Below are 22319 nucleotides of genomic sequence, written 5' to 3' on the forward strand. Positions count from 1 at the left end.
TCTACAGACTGTACGCGTGCGCTTGTGAACGCATCCTTGCATATGATGAGACTCGCGAGCGAGGGGGGCCCGAAGGCCACGCTGGCCAACGTCGGCGAGGACAAGCTCTGTTTACATAATGCGTTGTGAACACGAGAGGGTCCGGCCAGGCTGCGCTGTCAGCCTGCGTTGAGGTACAGGCCGTTGTGTAATGGGACAAATAATGGTGAGGCTGATATGCAGCGGCAGCGTGTTTGCCGGGGTCAGAATAAAGGCAGGAAGTGGAAATGAAAAGAAAAAGGGGAGACGGAATACACTCTACCTCCTCGACTCTCGCTGTCTGCCGGCTTCACCTGGATCGGTCTGTTCATCTGCGTGAGGGGAAAAAAAAAAAAAAAAAGAGGGACAGATGAGAAATACGGAAGGAAACATGAAGCAGTTAGTCGTATGAACTCATGTGCCGGGACACGCTTCCATCCCCCAATCCCGCCTAAAAATAACCTTATTTATTTATTTAAAAAAAAAAAAAAAAGAATCACTCAGCCAAATTGCTGGTAAAGTGTATTAAAAATCTCCAAAGCTGCAGCGCTTATAGCCATTGGGGGAAGAGTTGGTTGGGAATACGGGCTGCAAATATTATTTGATCTGAGATGAAAGGCGGGGGGTGTGGTGGGGGGGGTTGGAAAGAGAAATGAGGAGAGGGATGAAGGGAGCGAGACAGGAAGGCAAAAAGGAGAGTCGAGAGGTAACTCTTGGTCAGCAGATCTGCTCTGACTACACCGTCACCGGGAGGACTTCTGTCTGAGGCCCCGATGGATTTTGCACACTCACCGGCCACGGATTTCAAAATACAGAACCTGTACAGGCCCATGAGATCCCATCCAAGAATTCCACTATTGAAATAATACTCCCTTTTGATTCCATTCATCGCCTCTTCCGTGGAGGCTATCACAAAGTTTTTTTTTTGTTGTTTTTATCACTGTCGGTTTTGCCTTCTGCAGAATTGCACAAAAACTTCCAAAGCAATTTCTTTGCAGAGAAGTCGGCCACGAAATCACCTCTTAGATTGTGATGTAGATCTTGGTACAGCCGTGGAATTTTCATGAGATTGTTTCAAAAGTTCTGGATGAATAATGCATCGGTCTTGACGACACGAGTGAGGCGTGTGCAGGTGGAGATCTCTGAAGTTTTTGACCCTCTTGTGGAAGATGGAGCTGCAACGACGTCAACCACGGGGGGGGGGGGGGAGGGAAGATTTTTCTGTGGCAAATGAGTATAAGACTTCCCACAGATCTGATTGGTTGGGTAGAAACGGCAGATGTCTTGCGTTCTATGCAAAAGCATTGATTGGTTGCAAGTATCGACTGATCGATGATGTCACTGATGGGCTCCGCAAAGGGAGACATGACAGCAAACACAATCTCATTGACTCCAGAAACATTCTGTGCTGCCATCGTCAATGATCCAAAGTTTCTCAGCCTAAACAGTCGGATTTGTTTTCCAATGTTATTAAATATATGTCTTTTGGGGGCGGATTCGTGGGCCCCGGCCTCAATTTCAGGCTCCAAAATTCTGCAATTGACACGATGCTATTTTTTTTAAACCTCATGTCAAAAATTACTTACAGTTACTTGTCATCATAAAAACAGTGCATCCAATGATTCAAATCTAAATAGAAGGACTTTCATCCCGTGTATGTGACTGAGGCAAAATACTTTCCTAGAAATGGTCTGACAAGAGCAAACATTTGAATATTTTCAAAATGTAAAAAAAAAAAGAAAATCATGAATGCTATTGATGAATATCTCTTCTCTCATTCAAACAAAAGAAACCTTGACTGTCCTATGAACAACCCAAGATACATTTTTTTTTCTGAATAATTTGGCTTTCATGCACCCCGTAACCTGATAACATGATAAACTGTCCACTGTAGTAACCGCTGTCCCTGAAAGGGTTAAATGGACAATAAGGTCAAATGTTACGACTGCATAAAGTAAGCACATATTGTCCACGCAGTGAGGGGGGGCACCACGGCACGTCTCTCGTCCGATTACAAATGATACCGACCCACGTGCATATGCATGCACACCACAAGTGCAGGCACACTCGCACCACACACACACACACACACACACACACACACACACACACACACACACACACACACACACACACACACTCCCCCACGTCCCTCAGCGAGACCTTTCCACAGGGTCGGTCCTCATGTCATTTGCCTCCTGCCTGTCAGACATTCCCTCCGCCTCGGCCCCCAGAGCTAAACGCTCGCCTCCAATCAATTTTTAATAATGCCAATCGCAATGCTGCCAGGAGGAACGGGGAGACGCGCGGTGAGAGGGGAGCAAGAGCGGAGGATGCGGAAAGGGAGAAGTGGGGGGGGGGTGCGTGTTGAAGCGCTCGGACCGGAGGGGAAAGGTCAAGATTCCGTGTGATGCAGCATCAGTGTTTTGTGAAATATCATTGAATCCTTTCTTTTGAGTTTGCTGATACACTCATCATTGTAATGAATGGTTCAGATGATTCAACAAAGCCAAAGCCGCAGGGGCAAGGAGGACACGGTGTCACGACGCAACACAAGTAATGCTCGGACCTCCAAGCCCTTCCTTTCGTCATTCTCGGACCAATATTAAAACATAACATCCGCCATAACGTTTATTTCAAAAAGAGTTACCCGTCACGTCTTCACCCTCATCTCCTCCCTGCGCTTGACAGCCAAGAGAGCCCTATTAATGTTTTTAATGTGCGGCGATGCATTATTTATCAGACTGGCTGTTGATATGGAGGAAAAAAAAAAAAAGAACGGGAGAACTGGGAATGCAGTGAGCAGGTTAAAAAATGTGTAAAAGAGCTGGATGGCGAAGGTGATAAGAGGGGTGATGGGAGGAAGAACTCAAGCTCATTTTAAACTAAGTGGGGGTGATGGAAGGAGGGGGTGCGGTGGAGGGGAAACATTGGGGGGATAAGGAAAGAGGACAAAGGGGAGCTATGAGGACATAGATCAGACTATGAGACAAGGTCAGCATGGAGCTGTCTCTCTCATACATATGAGTGCTTTTACCATGACCCATACTAATGGCGTGGCCTCAATCTGACCTAATTGTGTTCCACCGCCACTGATTTAAAATCCAAACGCTGGTCTGAATGCAACATATTAAAAACAAAAACAAAAAAAAAAAAAAGCACTGAACTGACCCTGCTCTGTAACAGTGAATGCTTTCTGTTTTGGTCTCGAAAAGATGAAACTCATTCTCGTCATCCATGTCTGAGCACTGAATCACTTTAATGTATCCTTGCTACTTACTTGAACCGCAAGACTTCCAGTCTCCGCTCATAAAGTTTTACATACAGTTCAAAACAATGTTCAGCGGTTAAACTATTATTTTCTTTTGCCACTGAAAGCTGAGTGGCGTTTCATGGGCTTGCCGCCATTATCTCAGCAACATAAACTGCTTCAAGGTCAGTTTTATCAGCCAGCTCATAACGCGGGTAGAATTAGCACCAGACCGCCGGACAAACCGATCCCAAAACAGCCGTTAAAAAGTGGACGCTGACTCGCGCTGATGGGTTCCTTCCAGAGGACTGCAGTGGCGCTTGCCAAAGCCAGATGGCACCGTCGAGCAGCGGAACCAACTCGGAAACGTGCAACCCGAAAGCTTGTGTGAGGGTGGGGAGGGACGCACCGCGTCCACGCCCGAACGTACGTGCACATATGCAAATGCAGCTTACAAGACATGCTTCGCTTCTGGCCTACACAAAAAGCCATCACAACGGACTCATGCCTCCAAGCATCCATGCGAATATTCCATGTGTAAATATTTCGAGATGGGGAAAGCCAATTGGCTCGTTTTCTCAGGCGGGCGTGCCTCGTAATCTCACGTGCGTTCTCTCGTCTCGATTTATAGTATTGTAAATTGAGTGGTTCGTTGTTTAATGGATGGCTCTACTTTACGGACGGCAAAAGGAGAGATGGAATTCTTTGAATGCAGTTTTATTGAAAGGGGAAAAAAACGCGTGCACCGCAGCACGTTCCAGAACACACTCTTCCCTAGTAACCTTACTTCCTGCTTTCCCTTACTTCAACAGCCAATCAGAATCTATCATCATAAACTTACTTCCTGCTTTCCCTGACTTCAACAGCCAATCAGAATCTATCATCATAAACTCACTTCCTGTTTTCCCTTACTTCAACAGCCAATCAGAAGCTATCAACATAAAATCATATTTGAGAAATTAAGAGAATATAATTTAGGTATCTTTAACATCAAATACAATACTGTAATGTTCAAACATAAAATGATAATAATTAACAATTGAACAAAAGCTTACAGTATCACCCATTCATTCATGCGTGCGTCTCGCACGCTTGCTCACATGCGAAACGGGGCATGCTGAGCTCCAATGTGGCTGAAAGTCCAACTCAGCAGCCTTGTGTTCGAGCGGCCTTGGAGCGGCGCTTGATCGACAGCTCCGAAAGAACTGCGGCTCCAACGACGGCGCGTACGCGCGCGCGCGCGCTCGTCTCGTTCCTCTGTTGATTACGTAACTCAATGACAGTGCTCTGCCTCGGCGCTGCCACAGATTCCCCGCTAACTAGAAGCTGAGGGAATACATGGTGTGCATGCAGTCTGCACTGTATCAAACTGGTGAGTCATTCTTCTGAATCAGCCTAGTAGGGGCCCAGCGAGGCGTAGATGATTAACTCCAAACAATGTGGGATTATAGACGATGCGCTCTGCCTTGAAATGGGGAGCAATTATTCCAAGTCCTTGATCTGAGTTTTGCTGCTGTACTGTATTGACTTCGGGTGTGTTCAAACCGGCACCATGACGTGAAATCACAACAGGAAACGACAACTTTGGTTGAATTTCTATAGAGTCACTTGTGTCAGTCTCATTTTTTTTTTTTTTGCGTGCGTGGTATCCTATCTCCATAGTAACACACATCATTCACTAGGACAGCGTCTGCGAACCCCTCTTGAGCCAAGACGCCCATTTGAAAATCTCACACCTGAATGGATTCACAATTAAAACTTCTCAGCGGGTAATATCGACAAATATTGATTGAACACAAAGCTGACCTACTCACAGGAAGCCATGACATATGATTATAAGTGTACCTTCTGTCATGATTTAACGACGTAGATGGATGACCAAAGGCTCACTATTTTCACAAACTATTCCAAATAATATGTCTGACAAATTAACTGAAATTGGATCAAGTTCTGTGGCAACCCCGAGTTTCTCTTAAGTGTGCCGTGGCACCCTGGTCGGGAATCTCTCCACCTTTCCTCAGGAAAGATTATGAAAGTTAGCTTCACGGAGCTGTGGACAGGAGGGGGGATTTTCTGATTTTTACTCGTGTCTGGAGGAGGTGCTTTTTAAAAACAGGTGGAGAGAGAAAGAGAGAGAGAGAGAGAGAGAGAGAGAGAGAGAGAGAGAGAGAGAGGAGCAGTGCAGGCCAGGTCATTTCATTATCACAGTGAGAAAGCACTCCACGGAAATCTCCGGGGAAGCAAGGAGACTGCCGCCTTCATAATATTCCCCCCCCCCCCGCTATTGTCACAACTTGCTCAGTTTTACATGCTGCAGCTGACTGCTGCTGCTCTCCCTTCTTAAACAGTACAGACTGTCTATTAACTGATTCTGAAGAAGATTAGATGTGAATTTCTTTTTTTTTGGGGGGGGGTTCTAGGTGTGTCTGCAGGACAAACTCAGAATGTTGTTATTGTTAAAGACATTACAGCTAATATTTATTGACTCAACTTTTCTCACTCAGCTCTTACCATTTACATTTGTTTAATCAACTAATTTTATAGAATTTTGGGTCTATTATGTTTACATGTTTTTTTTTTTTTAATTGCATACTGAGAGATCTCAGTGTTTCCTTAGAGAGAGGGGAGCTCTCTGCAGCAGGCGCTGTGTTCCGTGATTTCAAGCATGAAAAGTGTCGTATGAGTAAAGTTTGATCGACTGATTGGACACCACACCGTTTCAAATCCATCAAAAAGACCACTGGGACGCATTTGAGTTGTCAGCACGCATGCATGCGACTGGAACATTTGGTACTAGCAACTCAATCTCAACAATTATTGTGCCACCCCTCATTTGCCATGCATGGGGGAGGGGGGGGGGATAAAGCACATGTGGCATGATCTGTTTTGTAAAGCATTTTCAGAAAAAATTCAATCCTGTGCTGCAACCAATCAAGTCACAGAAGTATTTAGAGCAAACACACACACACACACACACCGCACCACCCAGGACCTCTGCAGTGCGCAGAGAGAGACGAGAGAGGAGTCTTAATGTGACTAATGGAACTAGAATCAAGTACTGCAAGACTGCAAGTTTATTTTTATTTTATTTTTTTTCAACCACGCACAAAAAGTGTTCAATGAAATGGCATCGCCTCACCTCACGGCGCGTAATCGACTTGGCCTGGAGATTAACGGAACGTGACACCAATGAAGCCATTCAAAGCACCGAAGACAGATGACATGAGCAATGTAGCGGTTCACCTCAGGTGACCAGCGAGTGTTTCTCTGGGGATCAGTCTAGCGTGGTGAATATTTGCTGTCATCCATTTTTGATGTGCTCTAAAATATAAAGTCAAGCTGGAACATTTGACTCGGAGGCCAACCGACAGAAAAGAAAAATTTCCCAAATAACCCCATAACGCGGTTGTATACATATTGTCGATTCAACAATAATATGCGCTGCAGCCACACACCGAACTGGGTCAGCGTGGCTATTTCTGAGCGTGGGCTCTTAACGTGAGTAACCTCAGCTGAACTTTACTTACTGTCCATCCCATAGCGTCGTATTTCAGGTTCAACACAGTAAGAGGATTAACGCGGGCGTGTTAAATGAACACACGCACGTCCCCCCCAAAAAACAGATATCCTCCTCAAGCATTGCATATTCATTCGGAGCCGCTCTTCATGTTCTAACCCTGAGAATCCGCTCGGAGCAACTGTGCGAATCAAATATGCAGCCATCGCTATTGTCGGCCTGTTTGTAGATGCTGCTGCTCGCTCTGTGCTGCCGCTCCCGCGTCAGCGTGTCTCCGCAAAGGCGGGATGAAAAGGAAACACCGCGAGATCACAAAAGGAGGCAAGTCTGTCTGTCCGACTCTCTGATCAGTGCTTATTCCTTCATCAACGCGGCTTTTAGAAGCAGCTCAACGACACAACGGAGCGGAGACTGATTGACAACCTCAAACGCGAACATCGGGGAAATACCAAAGTCAGTCTCAAAACCTCACCAGGCATTCACGGAAATATTTTGGATACGTAGAATGATAACCCCAGACAGTCATTTTACTGTATTGTAACAATCGGTGTCCTAGTTGTTGGCGTGTCTGCTTCGCAGATTTAGAAACCAGTGCCTTGAAGTCTGTAATTTCAAAAAAATGAATTCTCAGTTGTGATTGCGGCTGTCGGAGAGCTATTTGAATGAACAAAAGGCTTGTTATTGTAGTTGAAGTGCTCACTTGGTCTATGTCGCCCGTCAAACCCAAGGCCCGGGGGCCAGATCCGGCCCGCCAGGTCAATTGATGTGGCCCGCGAAAAGCAAATCACGTGTGTGTCAACTTGCTAAGATCCGTGCCAAAATCTCAAATTGTCATGTGTCATAAATAACGTTGAGATTTTGCATGAATGTTGTTACCCCGTTCACCCTCACTTGAACAATCTATTTCAATCGACTTGACTGATTTCAAAACTAGTTCTCTATTAATTTGTTGTGTACAGGTCATAATTTTATGGTTTCACTGTCATAACGCCCCCCCCCCAAGGGAAGACGGAACTGCAACTTGGCCCGCCGACTAAAATGAGTGCGACACCCCTGGTCTACGGCATTGCGTCATACAGAGAGGGGGTTTATATGATTTGGTGGGATGCGGGTGTATAAGGCTACTCTAAATCCCCATCAACTTCAATCACGGAGAAAGAAGTCATTCTTAACACATCGCAACTTCATTGCACCAGCTAAGGAGCTTTTTTTTTTTAAGGTTGGATTTGATAGTGACACAGCTTTGAGGTGACCAGAGAGTACTCGTTTTGACTCGCGATTCCAATATTACTCTCAGTTTTTTTTTCCAAGTCCCGCATTCAAAAAACAGCTCCAAAAATGCAGTCATTTGAAATTCGGCGAGGTATCACATTTCCCCGCTTCACCTCCCCTTCCTTTCTCATTTGCCTGCAGTTGGTTGAGAACAGCACCGATTTGCTCTCATCCATTGTTTGATCCATATCACACCGGCCCACCTCTTCTTCATCTCCTTCTGCTTCCGTACTTATTTCACCGCCAGGCTGCTTCGGTTACGTCGACCGGTGGGACGCCGGCGAGCGGTTTTGAATGGGAGGTGAAAATGCAAATGTGCCGCTCTTTGTGCTTTTTTTTTTTTTCTCTCTCGTCTCTTTCCACATCTGATCATTCTCCCTGCTTCTTCCTCTTCCTCTGTGAAAATTTGCTGTCACGCCGAGTAAATGAGCATGTGAATAGTTGTATTTCTTTATTTATTTTGATTTTCCCCACATCAAACTGATGACGCATAAAACGGTGCGGAGCGTTTCCCCGCTTCCTTCATCTTGTCACAGTCAGGATGGAAAGAGAAGTGGCTTTAATCGCAAACGAGGGGAGAGAATATCGTCACACTGCATGTGGATAGGAAAGATCAACAAACCCCAGAATGATTTTACCGTCACAAAACTTCAAGCTTCATTCTCTTGCCTATTCCTCTCACTTTGACATGGACTGCGCCTTCACACCAGATTGTGTTCGCTTTGGTACAACGACACCTCCCCCGACCCCAACATGAGGTTCATCGACAAAAAAAAAAATAATGAGAGCCAATGCGAGAGTTGTATTAACATTCTGTCTTTACAAGGACAAGAGATTTTAAATAAGCTTTGTTCACCCCATAATGGGGATAGTGTGGTCAAGATGTTAAAATAAATCAAGTCCAAAAAAAAAAAATCAATGGTGCTCTGCAAAACTGGATTTTTGTTGTGGACTGAAAAGTTTTGAGGTTGAAATTCAATAACATGAGATGACAGGTTGATATTTAAGATTTTATTTCCAGTGATATCGATTATTCGAGCATTGGAACATGTGACTGATGTCAGCGTTGATACCGAGGTATGTGCCTTACAATTTTTATTGTCACATGGAATATTTTTTATGACCTGTTGAGTAGGATTCGTGCTGACTCAAATTGAGAAGAAAATTCACCATTAAAAACCAATACCGAATCAAGTCGAGCCAGAACTCTCGCGAAAGGAAGTTATTTTAAAGTAAAAAGGTGAACCTTTCCGTGTGTTGATGCGCTGGTGTAGGCTACCCTCAGATACGTTTGAATGAGATATGTGAATGTGATAAAACGCGATACAAGTGCACTCCATTTACCATTTTGGTCAAACTGGATTTTTCATTTGTTGGACCCTGACGCGTTTTTCAGTAAAAGTACATTGAGCAACACATTCGGGTTGATTCAATCGTTCGGTGGCGCATGCCAATTCGAATAGTGAATGCAGCTCTTTGCTGTGAGTCCGGCCGCGACTGTCGAGCCAGTTCTTGAACGATTATATTCCTCCTCTCACTTTGAACGGATGCAAATGATTGACCTCGGACTCTGCGACATGAAAGCTGAAGTCAGAACAAAGGTGGACTCCGTCACCCGAGCTTGATCCCTACTGCACCCGAAGCCACACAGCGAACGGAGGACATTGGCGGGGTCGTGAGGAACAAATGGGCTGCGGAGCAAAACACACTCGCTCTCACAAACAATAAGACCCATTGCGATGGTTACGTAATTAGACGCGCCGGCACCTTGCAATCAACAACTCTGGAGGGCCTATAGCTTCGACTATAAAAAGAAAAGATCCATGCGTGGAGGCGGATGAGGGCGGAGGTGCCGAGCGAGGCGGTGAGAGAAAGAAAGAGGCGAAGACGCAGAGAATGAAAAAGTGTGAGAAAATTGGTGCGAGAATGAAGGTGTCGCTGAGGGGCTCAGCCGCTCGCCCTTTGTGTGCGTGTGTGTGTGTGTGTGTGTGTGTGTGTGTTGTGTGGAAAGCGCACCTGCACGTGTGTGATTACAGAAGTGGAAGCCTTCGGGCTGTGCACCTCAGTGTGTGTACGTATGTACACTTGCAAGGGAACAAACTACAAGGACGAAATGTGATGGAGTTGGCTAGTAATTGAGAGGAAGAGAAAGTAGGGGCGGAGGGGGGGGGGGGAAGAAAAGCTAACTAGAGAAAGAGAGCAGAGGACAATTTTCTAGCCTCTAAGCTCACTGCATCGCCTCGGCTTTGCGGAATATAGTGAAGATTAGACCAGATGAGAAAGCCATAAATTCTACTTTTCTCTTTCCACCACAGACCATAAATCATAGCTGTTGCTGGCGTTCCATCACTGGCTTTTTGCTTTTCACTTATCTAATGAATAAAAAAAAAAAGAAACAAAACAAAACAAAACAAAGAAAAACAAGCTCAACGCTGTCATATTCTGAACCGAGCTGCGCCCGCGCTTCTACTTTGAGCGCCGCACAACTTTTGTTCCTCTCCGTCGGCATCGCTGAAACGCGCGCATGATGAGAGGCTTTCGCGTCATTTTTTGCAAGCGTATTCACGAGATGCTCAGCTGTACACGCGAGGAAAGTACAACGCAGTAAAGGCTGAATGAAGAGAAAGGCACGTGCGTTATGAAGATTGCCACCCACGCACATGATGCACAATTTGCATTCCTAAGCGCACCCCCCAATTCGAATACTCTTGCAATATTCAGAGGAGAACTTGCCGGTCCAAGTGTCCCTGCTACGGGGGTTTCAGACATGCACGTCGCTGTTCTTAAGGCCCCGGAAAGCCGAGGCGAAGCCAGTGTAGCGGGAAATCAGAACAGAATCTCCCAAAAAGTCAAAGACGGCCCTTTTGAACATCATATTGCACATCGAGCGAAGAAGGCGCAGAGCAGCGTGACAACATCACACGGCAGCCGATATCCGCAGCTTGGGGGCGGTGGAGAGGGGTGTGTGTGTGTGACACACAGGGACTTTCTTAACAGCTGACTTGATTGTCAAAATAAATGGGTTCAGCAGTTTATACGATTGCATCAATCCGACTGACGGCACGATGTGACCGCTTTGCATGCCGTCAATGTTGACTCGGTTTACGACAAGCGCGCAACAGTGATTCCACCACGTTTACATTCGGCGAACTTGACTGCAATTCTCAGAATGTACAAAGGTACGCTCTGCAGTTAAAAAAATAAAAATAAAAAAATAGGATGCGATTTCAGATGTCTTCATAAACTTTAAAGATTTGGATTTATGTCAGCGTGTCCCCGTTCGGGTCGCGTACACGATTGAATCGTACCGCGTTATAAAACAGTTGTTATCTCAACTACGGCAGAGTTGACAAGTCGCTGCAGTTTAAGCGGCTTCGTCAGAACATTTGGCATTTTGTTGCGATGATTGCGAGGGAAACAGCAGAAGCGAAGACGAGATTTCTGACTCCTTGCTTTGGCAGTCTTTTGAACAGGCACCCCGCTGAGTCAACACAGTTCTCCCATTCAAATCAAGGTTAGTCTCTTTTCTTTTTCCTTTTTTTGGGTTTTTTTTTTGATGAAGAGCTAAATCTGTTGTGAACTGGATAAGGTGGACTGACATTCAAGCAAGAGTGATGCAAGCATGAAGAAAGAGCTGCTAAGAGGTAAGAGCGCAGTGCTTGGTAAGAGTGCAAGAATGGCACGCGATGGCTTTTCTGCAAAAAAAAAAACCAAACAAACAAAAATCAGCTCCAAACATTTGGGCTGTCTCCAGTCCACCTTGCAAAGAAATGCGAAGGGACCACATGATACACTTGCGAACGCAGCCACCCTCTCCTCTGCCTATTTCCAGACTGTAATCCCTCATTAGACACTGTCCACTTGTTTAAAGAAAGAACATGTAAAAGATGATGGGAAAAAATCCAAGCAAAAGACCAAGTTGGAAGTCAGATATTTATCGCCATATATTTATTGTATCCCATGTTTCTTGCTGCACTTCTCTCTTAATTTCCAGCCCTGCTGCACGTCTCTTCCAAAGTGGTTGAGGATAAGAGGAAGAGTTTTGATGTTGCGGCTGGACTAGGTTCATTCCAGGGGGAAGTGAACAAGGAGGAGAGAGGAAAGAGGAAGGGGGGTGGGGGGGTTTAATGTCATTATTAATGAAAGGAAACTTGCTTCAAACTGGAACTTATACGGGATCACCTGCTGAATTTAATTTCCAGAGGAGGACCTTGGAAATGAATAGAAAAATGAAGGGGACGAAAATATCATGGGAAAAGTGCAGCGAAATGCAAAAAAAAAAAATTATGGAGGTATATACAGTAAATGCTCTGTTAACATCGTCAAAATGTTTACCATGGGAGCTACGTCTCATGAGACATCTTATGATTCGGTGCGCTTTTATACGACTGCAATCACCGCGATGGATTAACACGTCTCTGACAATGACGTTCCAAATTACGATCTTTGCCAGGGCAGAATTTTGACACAGCTCTTAACCTAATTCCAAGCCATGCGAGAAAGCCAAATATGAAGCGGCGCAAAGAGTCAGCCTCATTTATCAACCCTCCTTTTTATGTATGTTTTGCCACTCGAATGGTCCTCTCAGAGGTCCTCTCACCTTGGCATCGATTCCCGGTCCTTCCGCGCCGCCGTGCCAGAACCCGACAGCCCTTCATGGAAATCGTAACCTTGTGTGACCGACTTCAAAGAGTCGCGTTGACTTGGATTTCTTCCAAGCTCATCATAAACACAAATAAACGTGCTTACGTAAATGCATTGCGATGAGTTTGAGGGGATTTGCTCGAAGGTGCCAAACCACCTTTGAAATGCATTTGGCCGCGGTCAGTTAATGCGGCACTACACCCGGTCAAAGGGGGAAAGTAGGCGTCAATGTCTGTCCGTGATCTACACTAATGTACCTTTATCGGGGGGAATTAATGGACTCCAAGGTAGCACTTTGCAGCGTTTCCTGGGTCAAAGGTTGATGTGCTTGCTCCCCCCCAGCTGTGAAAGTCAAGTGTCGGGAGTGCAAAATCAGTATCGTGACAAGTCTTCGACGTAAAAGCGATGCGACCGTCGAGCCGCATCGTAAAGTCGGTTTTTGTGTTCCATTGTTGGGATGAATGAAACGTAAACAGAGTCCAAATGATTCCGGACTTAATTCTGTTCAAGAATAAATACAAAAGAGCAAGCACAATTACAACTTTGCGCCTTTGAATGAGCGTGCGCTTTCTCCGGGGAAAACTTGTCAAGCTGGATTTGTATTCCCGTTCTCTCTCTGAGGGGGAGAGCGGATCGATTCAGTGCGGATCACTGAGATGCACTGAGATGAAATGCAGGCTAACATTTCGATATGAAGGTGCCACAGAATGCAAAAGTTCAATTTATTTAATGAGAAGTGGGGTGTTAATCATGAAATGTATATTTCCCCCCGGGAGGAATATCAATAAATAATAAAAATTGCACAGTTTAAAAAAAAAAGCATAAATGCTTCCCTTTGCTGAATGTTGACAGTGACAGACATTTGGGCCAACCAATCATTTAATGGCGTGTTCCAGAAACTGAAAGGTCTCAGGTTTACTTTAACAATGAAAATAAAATCCATCCATCCATTTTCCAATCCGCTTTATCCTCACAAGGGTCGCGGGGGGTGCTGGAGCCTATCCCAGGCGTCTTCTGGCAGTAGGCGGGGGACACCCTGAACCGGTTGCAAGCCAATCTCAGGGCACACAGAGACGAAAAATCATCCGCGCTCACACTCACACCGAGGGACAATTTGCAGTGTTCAATCAGCCTGCCATGCATGTTTTTGGAATGTGGGAGGACACCGGAGTACCCGGAGAAAACCCACGCGGGCCCGGGGAGAACATGCAAACTCCACACAGGGAGGCCAGAGCTGGAACTGAACCCGATAGTTCTGCACTGTGTGGTGAATGCACTAACCACTAGACCACTGGGCCGCATGAAAATAAAATGATTAATTTTTTTAACGTACAAAGGGGCAACTCATAATACACAGCCCAATCCAAAAGTATTGGAAGCTAGATTCCTTTGTTTTTGTTGTATACTAAAGACATTTTCTAATGAAAAGATGAATATCAGACTTCAGTTCAGAATTTCGGCTCGTATTTCACTGCATTTACATCTCGATGTCGAAAAGTTGTTCAACAACACCGGACGGAGCACCTTTTGCTTGAAGGCTTGAAGCCGATTCCACTTTGGCCTTTCCGTCACTTTAACGGAGGTTAAATTGGTGTCCTCAGCCCATCAAACTATGTTCCAAAACTTTTGGTGGCTCATCTCTGTACGACATCATGCAACAAAACGACAACCCAAAACACACCACAACCGAGAAACAAAAAAAAGAACTGAAAGAGACTGCAGCAAAGGCCCGGAAAAGCATTTCAAGTGAAGAATGCAACCGTCCGTAGCCCAGGCCATGAGCGAGTCGCATCCACGTTGACTTTCACTTTCCAAACGTCAACTCCCCTCGAACATCCTCCTACCCTGAAACCTTCGCATGTGCCGCTTATCCCCGAACGTCAGGGCCAATATTTTAGGTTGTACGGCAACGTTACACCGCTTATGCAACTCAGCAGTGGCGCTGCCTTTATTTTCATTACCTGTCAGGATCGGTATTATGTCATTCTTATGACAGCGCTAGCCAATATGTCAGCCTCTTTAGGCTGAGTGCATCCATCTGCGTTACGATATATCTGGCTGTAATATCTTGCTGGCTGTTGGCCAGCTGAGAATTGGCCAGCGAGAGTTGCCACTGTATCTCGCCATATCTCTGCGTCTCCCTTCCGTGACCCTCGCCACCCCCACATACCTAAAAAAAAAAAAAGAAAATAAATCATCGACATAGTGGCTATAAGAACTGACCATTTCTACTCTTTGCGATCATTTAAAATTCAGGGAGGCAGACAGGGAGGAGAGAGAAAAAAAAAAATCTATAGCTACCCAAGTTGAGAGACTGCCCGAGTGTCTCAGGAATACTGAAGCAAAATGACTGATTTCTGGTGCTATGTCCTGCAGTGCAGAGTTAAGAGGACCCAGTGGCCCTTGGGACCAGACTGTCACAACTAGAGAAACTCCTCTGTTGAGGTTTTCAGCCAGCTCCCAGGGGGTTTGCACCACCACTTACCAGTTGAAACAAAAATCAATGGCTTAATGATCCAAAACAGGAAATAGAATGAGAGAGGGAGAGAGAGAGAGAGAGAGAGAGAGAGAGAGAGAGAGAGAGAGAGCGAGAGAGAGAGAGAGAGAGAGAGAGAGAGAGAAAGTCCCCAAAACAACAAAATGTCTTTTGGCAAGGGACATTCTGTCCTGGGCTTTCATTTGTTTGTTTGTATGGATGTGTGTGTTGAGAGAAATTTGCTGGAATGGTAAGTGAGTGTGTGTGTGTGTGTGTGTGTGTGTGTGTGTGTGTGTGTGTGTGTGTGTGTGTGTGTGTGTGTGTGTGTGTGCGCGCGCGCGCGCATGCGTGTACGTGCACTGACAGCTTTGAGAGAGTGAGCTTACCCTAGCTTAGTGGCGCAAAACATATTGATTTATCGATTGCCTGTTTCACCCTCTCGCCATCTCTCTCTCGCTCCTTCTCGCTTTTGCTCACTCCCAGCCTGTTCTAAAGCCTGGGAGGACTGCAGGCTGCGGCGGGAACTTAAAAAGGGGATGCAGAGGAGAGAGAGAGAGAGAGAGAGAGAGAGAGAGAGAGAGAGAGAGAGAGAGAGAGAGTCAGCAAAGCGGACGGAAAGCAAGGGAAGTGCGTCCTATTTCGTGGAGTTGATCAAGCAGCCTTTTAACCAAGGACCCTACATCATTCAGATTTATGGACGAAGGTCACGACCAAATCAAAACCTTGGCCTATCTGTGAGGATGCCGATTTATAAGCACCCCCGTAGTGGGGAGCGGTGGCCGCTTGGCAGGGGCTAGTATTCTTCTCCTTGGCCCCTCCGCTTCCCTGTGGAGAGAAGTGGATCAGGGCCTAGGAGAGGCTGGCTGTAATTTGTGATTAGCGGACAGGTCGCGCCCAATGATATACAACCTCCGGCTGGTCGAACTCCCAGTTCAAAAGAATGTCACTGTCCCGGGCCGCATCAAGCTTGCTGTCTCACTAAAGTGAACTACAGGAGGTCACGTTCCAATCGGTACGGTCGAGCCTTTTGAAGATCTGATAAGTCATAACAGATTCAGTCGAGTGCAATAAGATCAAGCTAAGAGGCCCAGACAAATGCCATTGAGCGTGCATTGCAACGCGGAGGTGACACTGAACAGACGCTGATCCGCAAATGCATAAAAATGCTCAAATTGGTCCAAAAAATAAAAAAAGAAACACGTGTCAGCATCGATTTGCGTCCTCTCCACTTGCTTATGTCTCATGGGGGATGTTTATGACAAGCGTCCCCCATGTTAGTGCATTGTCCATTCCTAAACTGTCTCCCCATAAATTATGGACAGGATGAAATACGAGTCTGACTCGACAGCGCTTCATCCCTAAGGAGACCTAAGCGAACAGAAATATTTGGTGAGTTTTTTTTTTTTCAATACTTCCCTCACAAGAAGCCATAAAAACATTCCAAGGAATGAACTAAAATGCATTGAAGACTTTCCAAACAGTGCATAGCAATGAGGAACACCACACGGTAAAAAGGAGCAAAGTCCATTTCCATTTTCCCCCTTAACGGTTCCCTCCTTGCCGTCAAGTCAACTTTTTATCCCAGAGTTGAGGCTGTTGGGAAATCAGGCAGAGACGGGGGTAGGCCTGGGACCGGGCCTGATCTATTCTTAAATGTGCAGCATTGGGCAAATGCAGTTACAAACCAGAGGCGGCACAGAGTCTAATCTAATAAAGTTGAGGTGGCCCATGTGGTGAAAGCCCGCTCCTCCCCTGAGGAGGCACGTCTGAGCACAGAAAAGCACTGCGGCGCCCCCTCTGGCACTGATTGACCCCCACCGGCTTGGGTTGCAGTGCAGGCAATGTGCTGTATCACATTTAGAAGGAAGCCGGCCGGCACCGTTGTTTTATCTCCTGCTTCCAGCTTGTGATTGAAACAGGTTGTGAGTGATTAGCGATGCGCTTGACGCCAGGTAACTTTTTACTATTTGCATACGGCGCGTAGGAGGACACGCCCTGTGATTGACTGCCGACCAATCTGAGGTTTAGTCGGCCTTTCTGTCGCAGTCAGATGGGATACGTGAAGGCAGGAATGGATGGATATCGGAGGAATTTCCGTAAAACACAATTTAAGGAGGTTTGGATGAAGACTGGGGTACGTGGAAGTGCAAAAAATATTAACAGTCGTGACCTCTGTAACAAATTTCTCCCAATGGCGCGCATTTTCCAGTCAGGGCTAACTTTTTCAAGTCAAGTCATCAGATTACACTTCCACTTCCAAGATTGCAAAATGTTACGATGTAGGATGTACAGTATTGACTTCAGATTGACGCGGTAATCTCTCACACGCATATTATGCGTGCAACAAAACTAATGTGAATGAAGACTAAAATACAGGAGACTGGATCCCTCTGGAATTTCGTGAGGTATTATGGGAGCCTTCAACTTCACATCCCCGTTTCACATTAGCATTTTCAACATGGAAATAGAGTCACTATTTTGAGTTTGCGTTGGCTAAAAACAAAAATATTGAGGTTTGGTGTAGCCTCTGTGCTGTCGACAGAGTGTTATCTAGCTTCAACATACAGTCGTTGCGTTATTGCAGGAGGCTCCCAATGTACTCGTTCTAAACGAAACATATTTGATGTCACGGTTGAAAACGCTCCTCTAGTTCAGTGGCAAAACCTGGTGCCATTTTTATGCTAAGCAGGGTTAGCGTTATCTGCTGAATGTAACTTTTAAAAAAAGTAACTTTTCATCTCGGTTAGTTACTTTTAAAATCCGGCAATCTAATAAAGTAAGATAAGATAAGATAACCTTTATTTGTCCCACACAGGGGAAATTTGCAAGTCATCAGTCATCAGTAAAATAACGACGGAACTTTTCCAAGGTAACTTTAGCAACACTGTTTTGGGTATTTGTATCTTCAAGGAGTTTTTTTGTTTTTTCCCCCCCAATTTCAAATTCAAATCCCAATGATTGGAAACGGCGCGGCGATGCCTCGTCTTTGCTGAGGGCCGCCCACTTTGCTGATAGCGAAGGAAACAGAGATATGGGGTTAATAGCCGTGTGACACCAGGACAGGTATAATCCTATTAAGTGGAGTACATACTACAGCTGTGGGCTGTGATTTAGATGCTGTATATATTACATACGTGATAATATTACAACTCCACCGTATACTTTTACGCTGTTTTTTTTTTTTTTTTTTCCTGCCATGCCAGAAAAATTGTCTACCTCAGTTGTTCCGCTTTAAGTAAATGGCGCAGGAGATTGATGTTCTTCCCATCGCTCGATAAAACCAAAGAGCTGGGAATACTCCTTCCTGTAGTAAGAGGCATTTTCGGCAATTTCTCATCCAAACTGCGGTAGTCAGTGGCCATTAATGTCGGTGGCCGGGATGATCATTCATTACGATGGAAATCAATCAGTACGGGGTGTTAAGTGGTAATTAATGAGTTATTTACCTCAAGTTTTATATCGGAAAGGAGGGACGGCGGCTGAAATAAACCCAAAGGTCCACGTCCGCTAATATTCCAACATACTCAGGTTTTAACATTCGACATTGATTGTGAACCCGAAATGATATGATGTCGGGACGATTCAACGGAACAAATGCAGTGATTCAGTGTGGCCCAAAAAAATTCAGACGCTGGCCAAATCTTGGGCGAACTTTTAAAATGAACGAGTATGAAATGACAGTAAGCTGTCATGGTCGTATCATTATTCAAATCCATGCTGGTAAATTCTAGCATCATCTAGAACCTGAAGAAAATTTCAATCTTGAACATTCGACGCAACTGTTATCATTTTTGATTTCGAAAGTACTCGCCTCCGAATACTATCCATTTGGGTGGCAGCAGGTCCTTTGTCAGGACTTGGGCTTGGGAACTGAGCCGTTGGGTCGCTGTTCAAGTCCCACTGCACATATTTTTCTTCCGCTCGTTGAGCATTCTGTGCCGTCCTCTTCGAGTCATCTTTTACAGGCAGGCCAGTCCTGAGCAGTTTATAGAGAGCCTGTTTTTATCATGAACTGATGAGCATCGAGGCTTTTAGAGATACTTTTGTGACGCGAAAAGAAAAAATAAGCATATGAAGGAAATTCTGCCTTATATATTATACTAAACGGTTTCCACATTAAGAACACCCACACATCATTATTAAATGTATAACATTCGCCTCCAGCCCAATTTGTTTCATGGACTTTCAGTATTTTCCTTTTTCCAGAACCCCGAAAACGATTCATCATCCGACTCAAGGTGGACAAGGTTCTCCTCCATTCATCACGTAACTTGAACATCAACAAGCTCCCAGAAATAAAATGCATGCAAATGGAAATGAAGGCTCGAGACCTTTCAGTCAGCGTCACCGAGACCTCAAGCGATCATTCAAGAGAAGTCCACGTTTCAAAAAATACCCAAAAAGCAAGAAAATATGAAGCAATGTGAGCAATTCAGGGAGGGGGGGGGGGGCTCAGCGACCAAAGAGCTTTCACCACGTGAAGCCGCTCTCTTGGACCCTTGCCTGAGCAAGCTTGTAAGGTGTGTGCATTAGCACACTTGACACCAGCCAGGACTACATGTGCATTTGGCAAGCCATGTGCAAACGTTAACATGGCATGATATTGAGGCTGTCCTACTTTTCGGGTGCACCTCTCGCTCCCGAACGCAAGGCTCGGCACTCGCCTCGCTCTCGACAAGCGCTCATTAACAACGCTTAAGTGTCAACAAACAGCAAGTACCTGAAGGATTAAACAGTCTATTCACAGGGGAGCAGATCAGCACTGAATCATCCCCACCTGCCACCGCAACATTTTCCCTGAGAAATCAAGAGAGCTGAAATTGCGGCGTGCGCGTTCTGCAAGCAGGACAAACTCATTACACACACACCCACACCCACACCCACACCCACACACAAAAACAACTAATAATCCGGTCTCCGAAGATAACCTTGCGTCGTGTAGCTCGCAGTGTATCAGGATGGAAAACTACTTTGCCTTACTATTTCTGTGTCTGCCGCCTTTAATGAACACTCCTTCCCATATGCGCCACCCATACAGTCGCGTGATGTGCTACGACGGTGATGAATTGACTTGCAATTTTTTTTTTTTGAAAGGCCCAAAACTCATTAATTTATTCATTTATTTTAAAGCAAAAAACATAACACCTTCAATTCATAATGGCGAGTGGTTTATCGAATAGCAAGCTGACTTACAAACTCGACTGTCAATCCCAGGAACATGTAAATATTTTTTTTCCTAATAGATCAATGAAAGAAATGCTCAATCAAAGATTGCGGGGTCACCAAAGGAAGCCTGCTCAGATACGACCGCAAGTGCGTTCTGGGCAAACAATTTAACATGGTGAGCAACAATCTATGTCAGTAATGTGATTCACAAGCTCAATTTAAGAGTTACTGTAGCCTATATATCACTTTCTTGTGTTGCCTCCAATCACTAACTCAAAAATTGGATGAGATAACTAGAATTTTAGGAGGTCACTTCAGGTCACTTCCCTCACCCCCATGTCGACTACTTCCACAAAACCTTCCCGACAACTTCCACTCAGCCTCGCTGTGAAGATCCACTGTTAAATGAACCTCCAACCTTCTCACCTGTCCTCCCCCAACTCCCTTGTTCGCCCCCCCCCTCCACCCTACCCCCACTACCACGTCTTCCCTCTGCTAATGAGCATGGTAATTATGACTGGCCCAGGCCAAAGGGAGGGGAGAAGAACAAAAAAAACAAAAAAACAGAAGAGGACACGAATCTATACTGGCTGCTCCACTTGCTCCAGATAGCAACTCTCAGTCTCTCTCTCTTTCTCTCACTGACACATAGCCCTACGCTTAATTAAACATGCCTCAGAGGGACAGAGAGACTGAGAGAGAGAGAAAGAGAGAGAGAGAGAGAGAGAGAGAGAGAGAGAGAGAGAGAGAGAGAGAGAGAGAGAGAGAGAGAGAGAGAGAGAGAGAGATAATTTTATGTCAGTAAAAGAGAGAGTGAAAAGTGACAATGATGCAAATGCAGAAAGAGAGAACGATAAGGAGCTGTCGACGGGATGCAGCGCGGTTGGGGTACAGTCGGAGGGATGAAGGGGAAACTTGGGGAGATGTGGTGTGTGTGTGTGTGTGTGTGTGTGTGTGTGTGTGTGTGTGTGTGTGTGTGTGTGTGTGTGTGTGTGTGTGTGTGGGGAGTGGACAGGTGAATGCTTAGTGAGCCAGAGAGATTGAGGAAGACTATCCGGGGAAGTGCAGCAAGAATGGGGTAGACATTTTTAGAGAAGAGGGGTGGGGGGTGGGGGGGGGGGTTGGGAGAGCAATCTCTGATGGAAACAAGAAGGAATTAAAGACTGTAGAAGAACGAGTGGGATGGGATGACTGTAATGTATGAAAATTATCGCGAAAGAGCTCCCAGGAGGTGATGGAGCGGCAGCTCGAAAGAAATCTAAGTAGCAAAAATGGTGTCTCAGTAATATGAATGGTAATGCAGTACATCCTTATTTCGCAGAAGAAAATAAGAAAGGAGCACGGCTGCATCGAAGGCCTGGCTGGCAACACAATCCCCAAAAAATGCATTGAGCCTTTATGGATGTGTTTTATACCACAAGCAAATGTTATAAAATCACCCACTGGCCAAACATCAATACGGCATTGGTGCTTGTGTTTGTCTAACCATCCAATCGGGCATTGGTGAGGTCAAAGGTGACGCTGGCTGACCATCTCAAGGTGTTTGATGGGCTTGATGTCAGCGCTCGCAAGGTTCGTTCGTCCACACCAAATGCATCCAAGTGACATTTCTGGGGCACCATCATCCCTCGACGGAAAAGTTGGCTCCCCCAAACTGTTGCCGCTAAATTGGTAGCATACAATTGTTCCAGATGTGATGAAGGATTTCAGATTTAGGTGCTCCTTATGCTCAACCGCAAAGAAGGCGGAAGTATTTCGCGTAGGCGTGCTGCAGATGGGTTGAACTGAGAATTGCGGTCGTGGTAACGAGTTCCGTGAAACGTGGACACCATCCAGCATGATATTAGTTTTAATATTTGGAAACAATCCAGCAGAATGTACAACGTAAAGCCAAAGCATACCTTTTAGAAGGAGATTAAATGACAACACGCTGCGGTCCTGTGCCAATTAGAGTCTCTCTGTTGTGAATAATTAAG

General features: G+C 45.5%; 1 protein-coding gene across 8 annotated transcripts in view; it reads right to left on the reverse strand.

Annotated features, from left to right (window-relative positions):
• The window catches only part of celf4 (CUGBP, Elav-like family member 4), a 75305-nt gene that overhangs the window by 14467 nt on the left and 38519 nt on the right, over nt 1-22319 (reverse strand). For all 8 annotated transcript variants that reach the window (XM_019881340.1, XM_019881339.1, XM_019881336.1 and 5 more), the window contains exon 3: nt 302-350. In XM_019881340.1, the coding sequence (XP_019736899.1) occupies nt 302-350 (49 nt within the window). The remainder of the gene's footprint in view (nt 1-301; nt 351-22319) is intronic.

Source organism: Hippocampus comes, unplaced genomic scaffold (assembly GCF_001891065.2).
Source record: "Hippocampus comes isolate QL1 unplaced genomic scaffold, H_comes_QL1_v1.1 scaffold68, whole genome shotgun sequence".
NCBI classification, from domain to species: domain Eukaryota; kingdom Metazoa; phylum Chordata; class Actinopteri; order Syngnathiformes; family Syngnathidae; genus Hippocampus; species Hippocampus comes.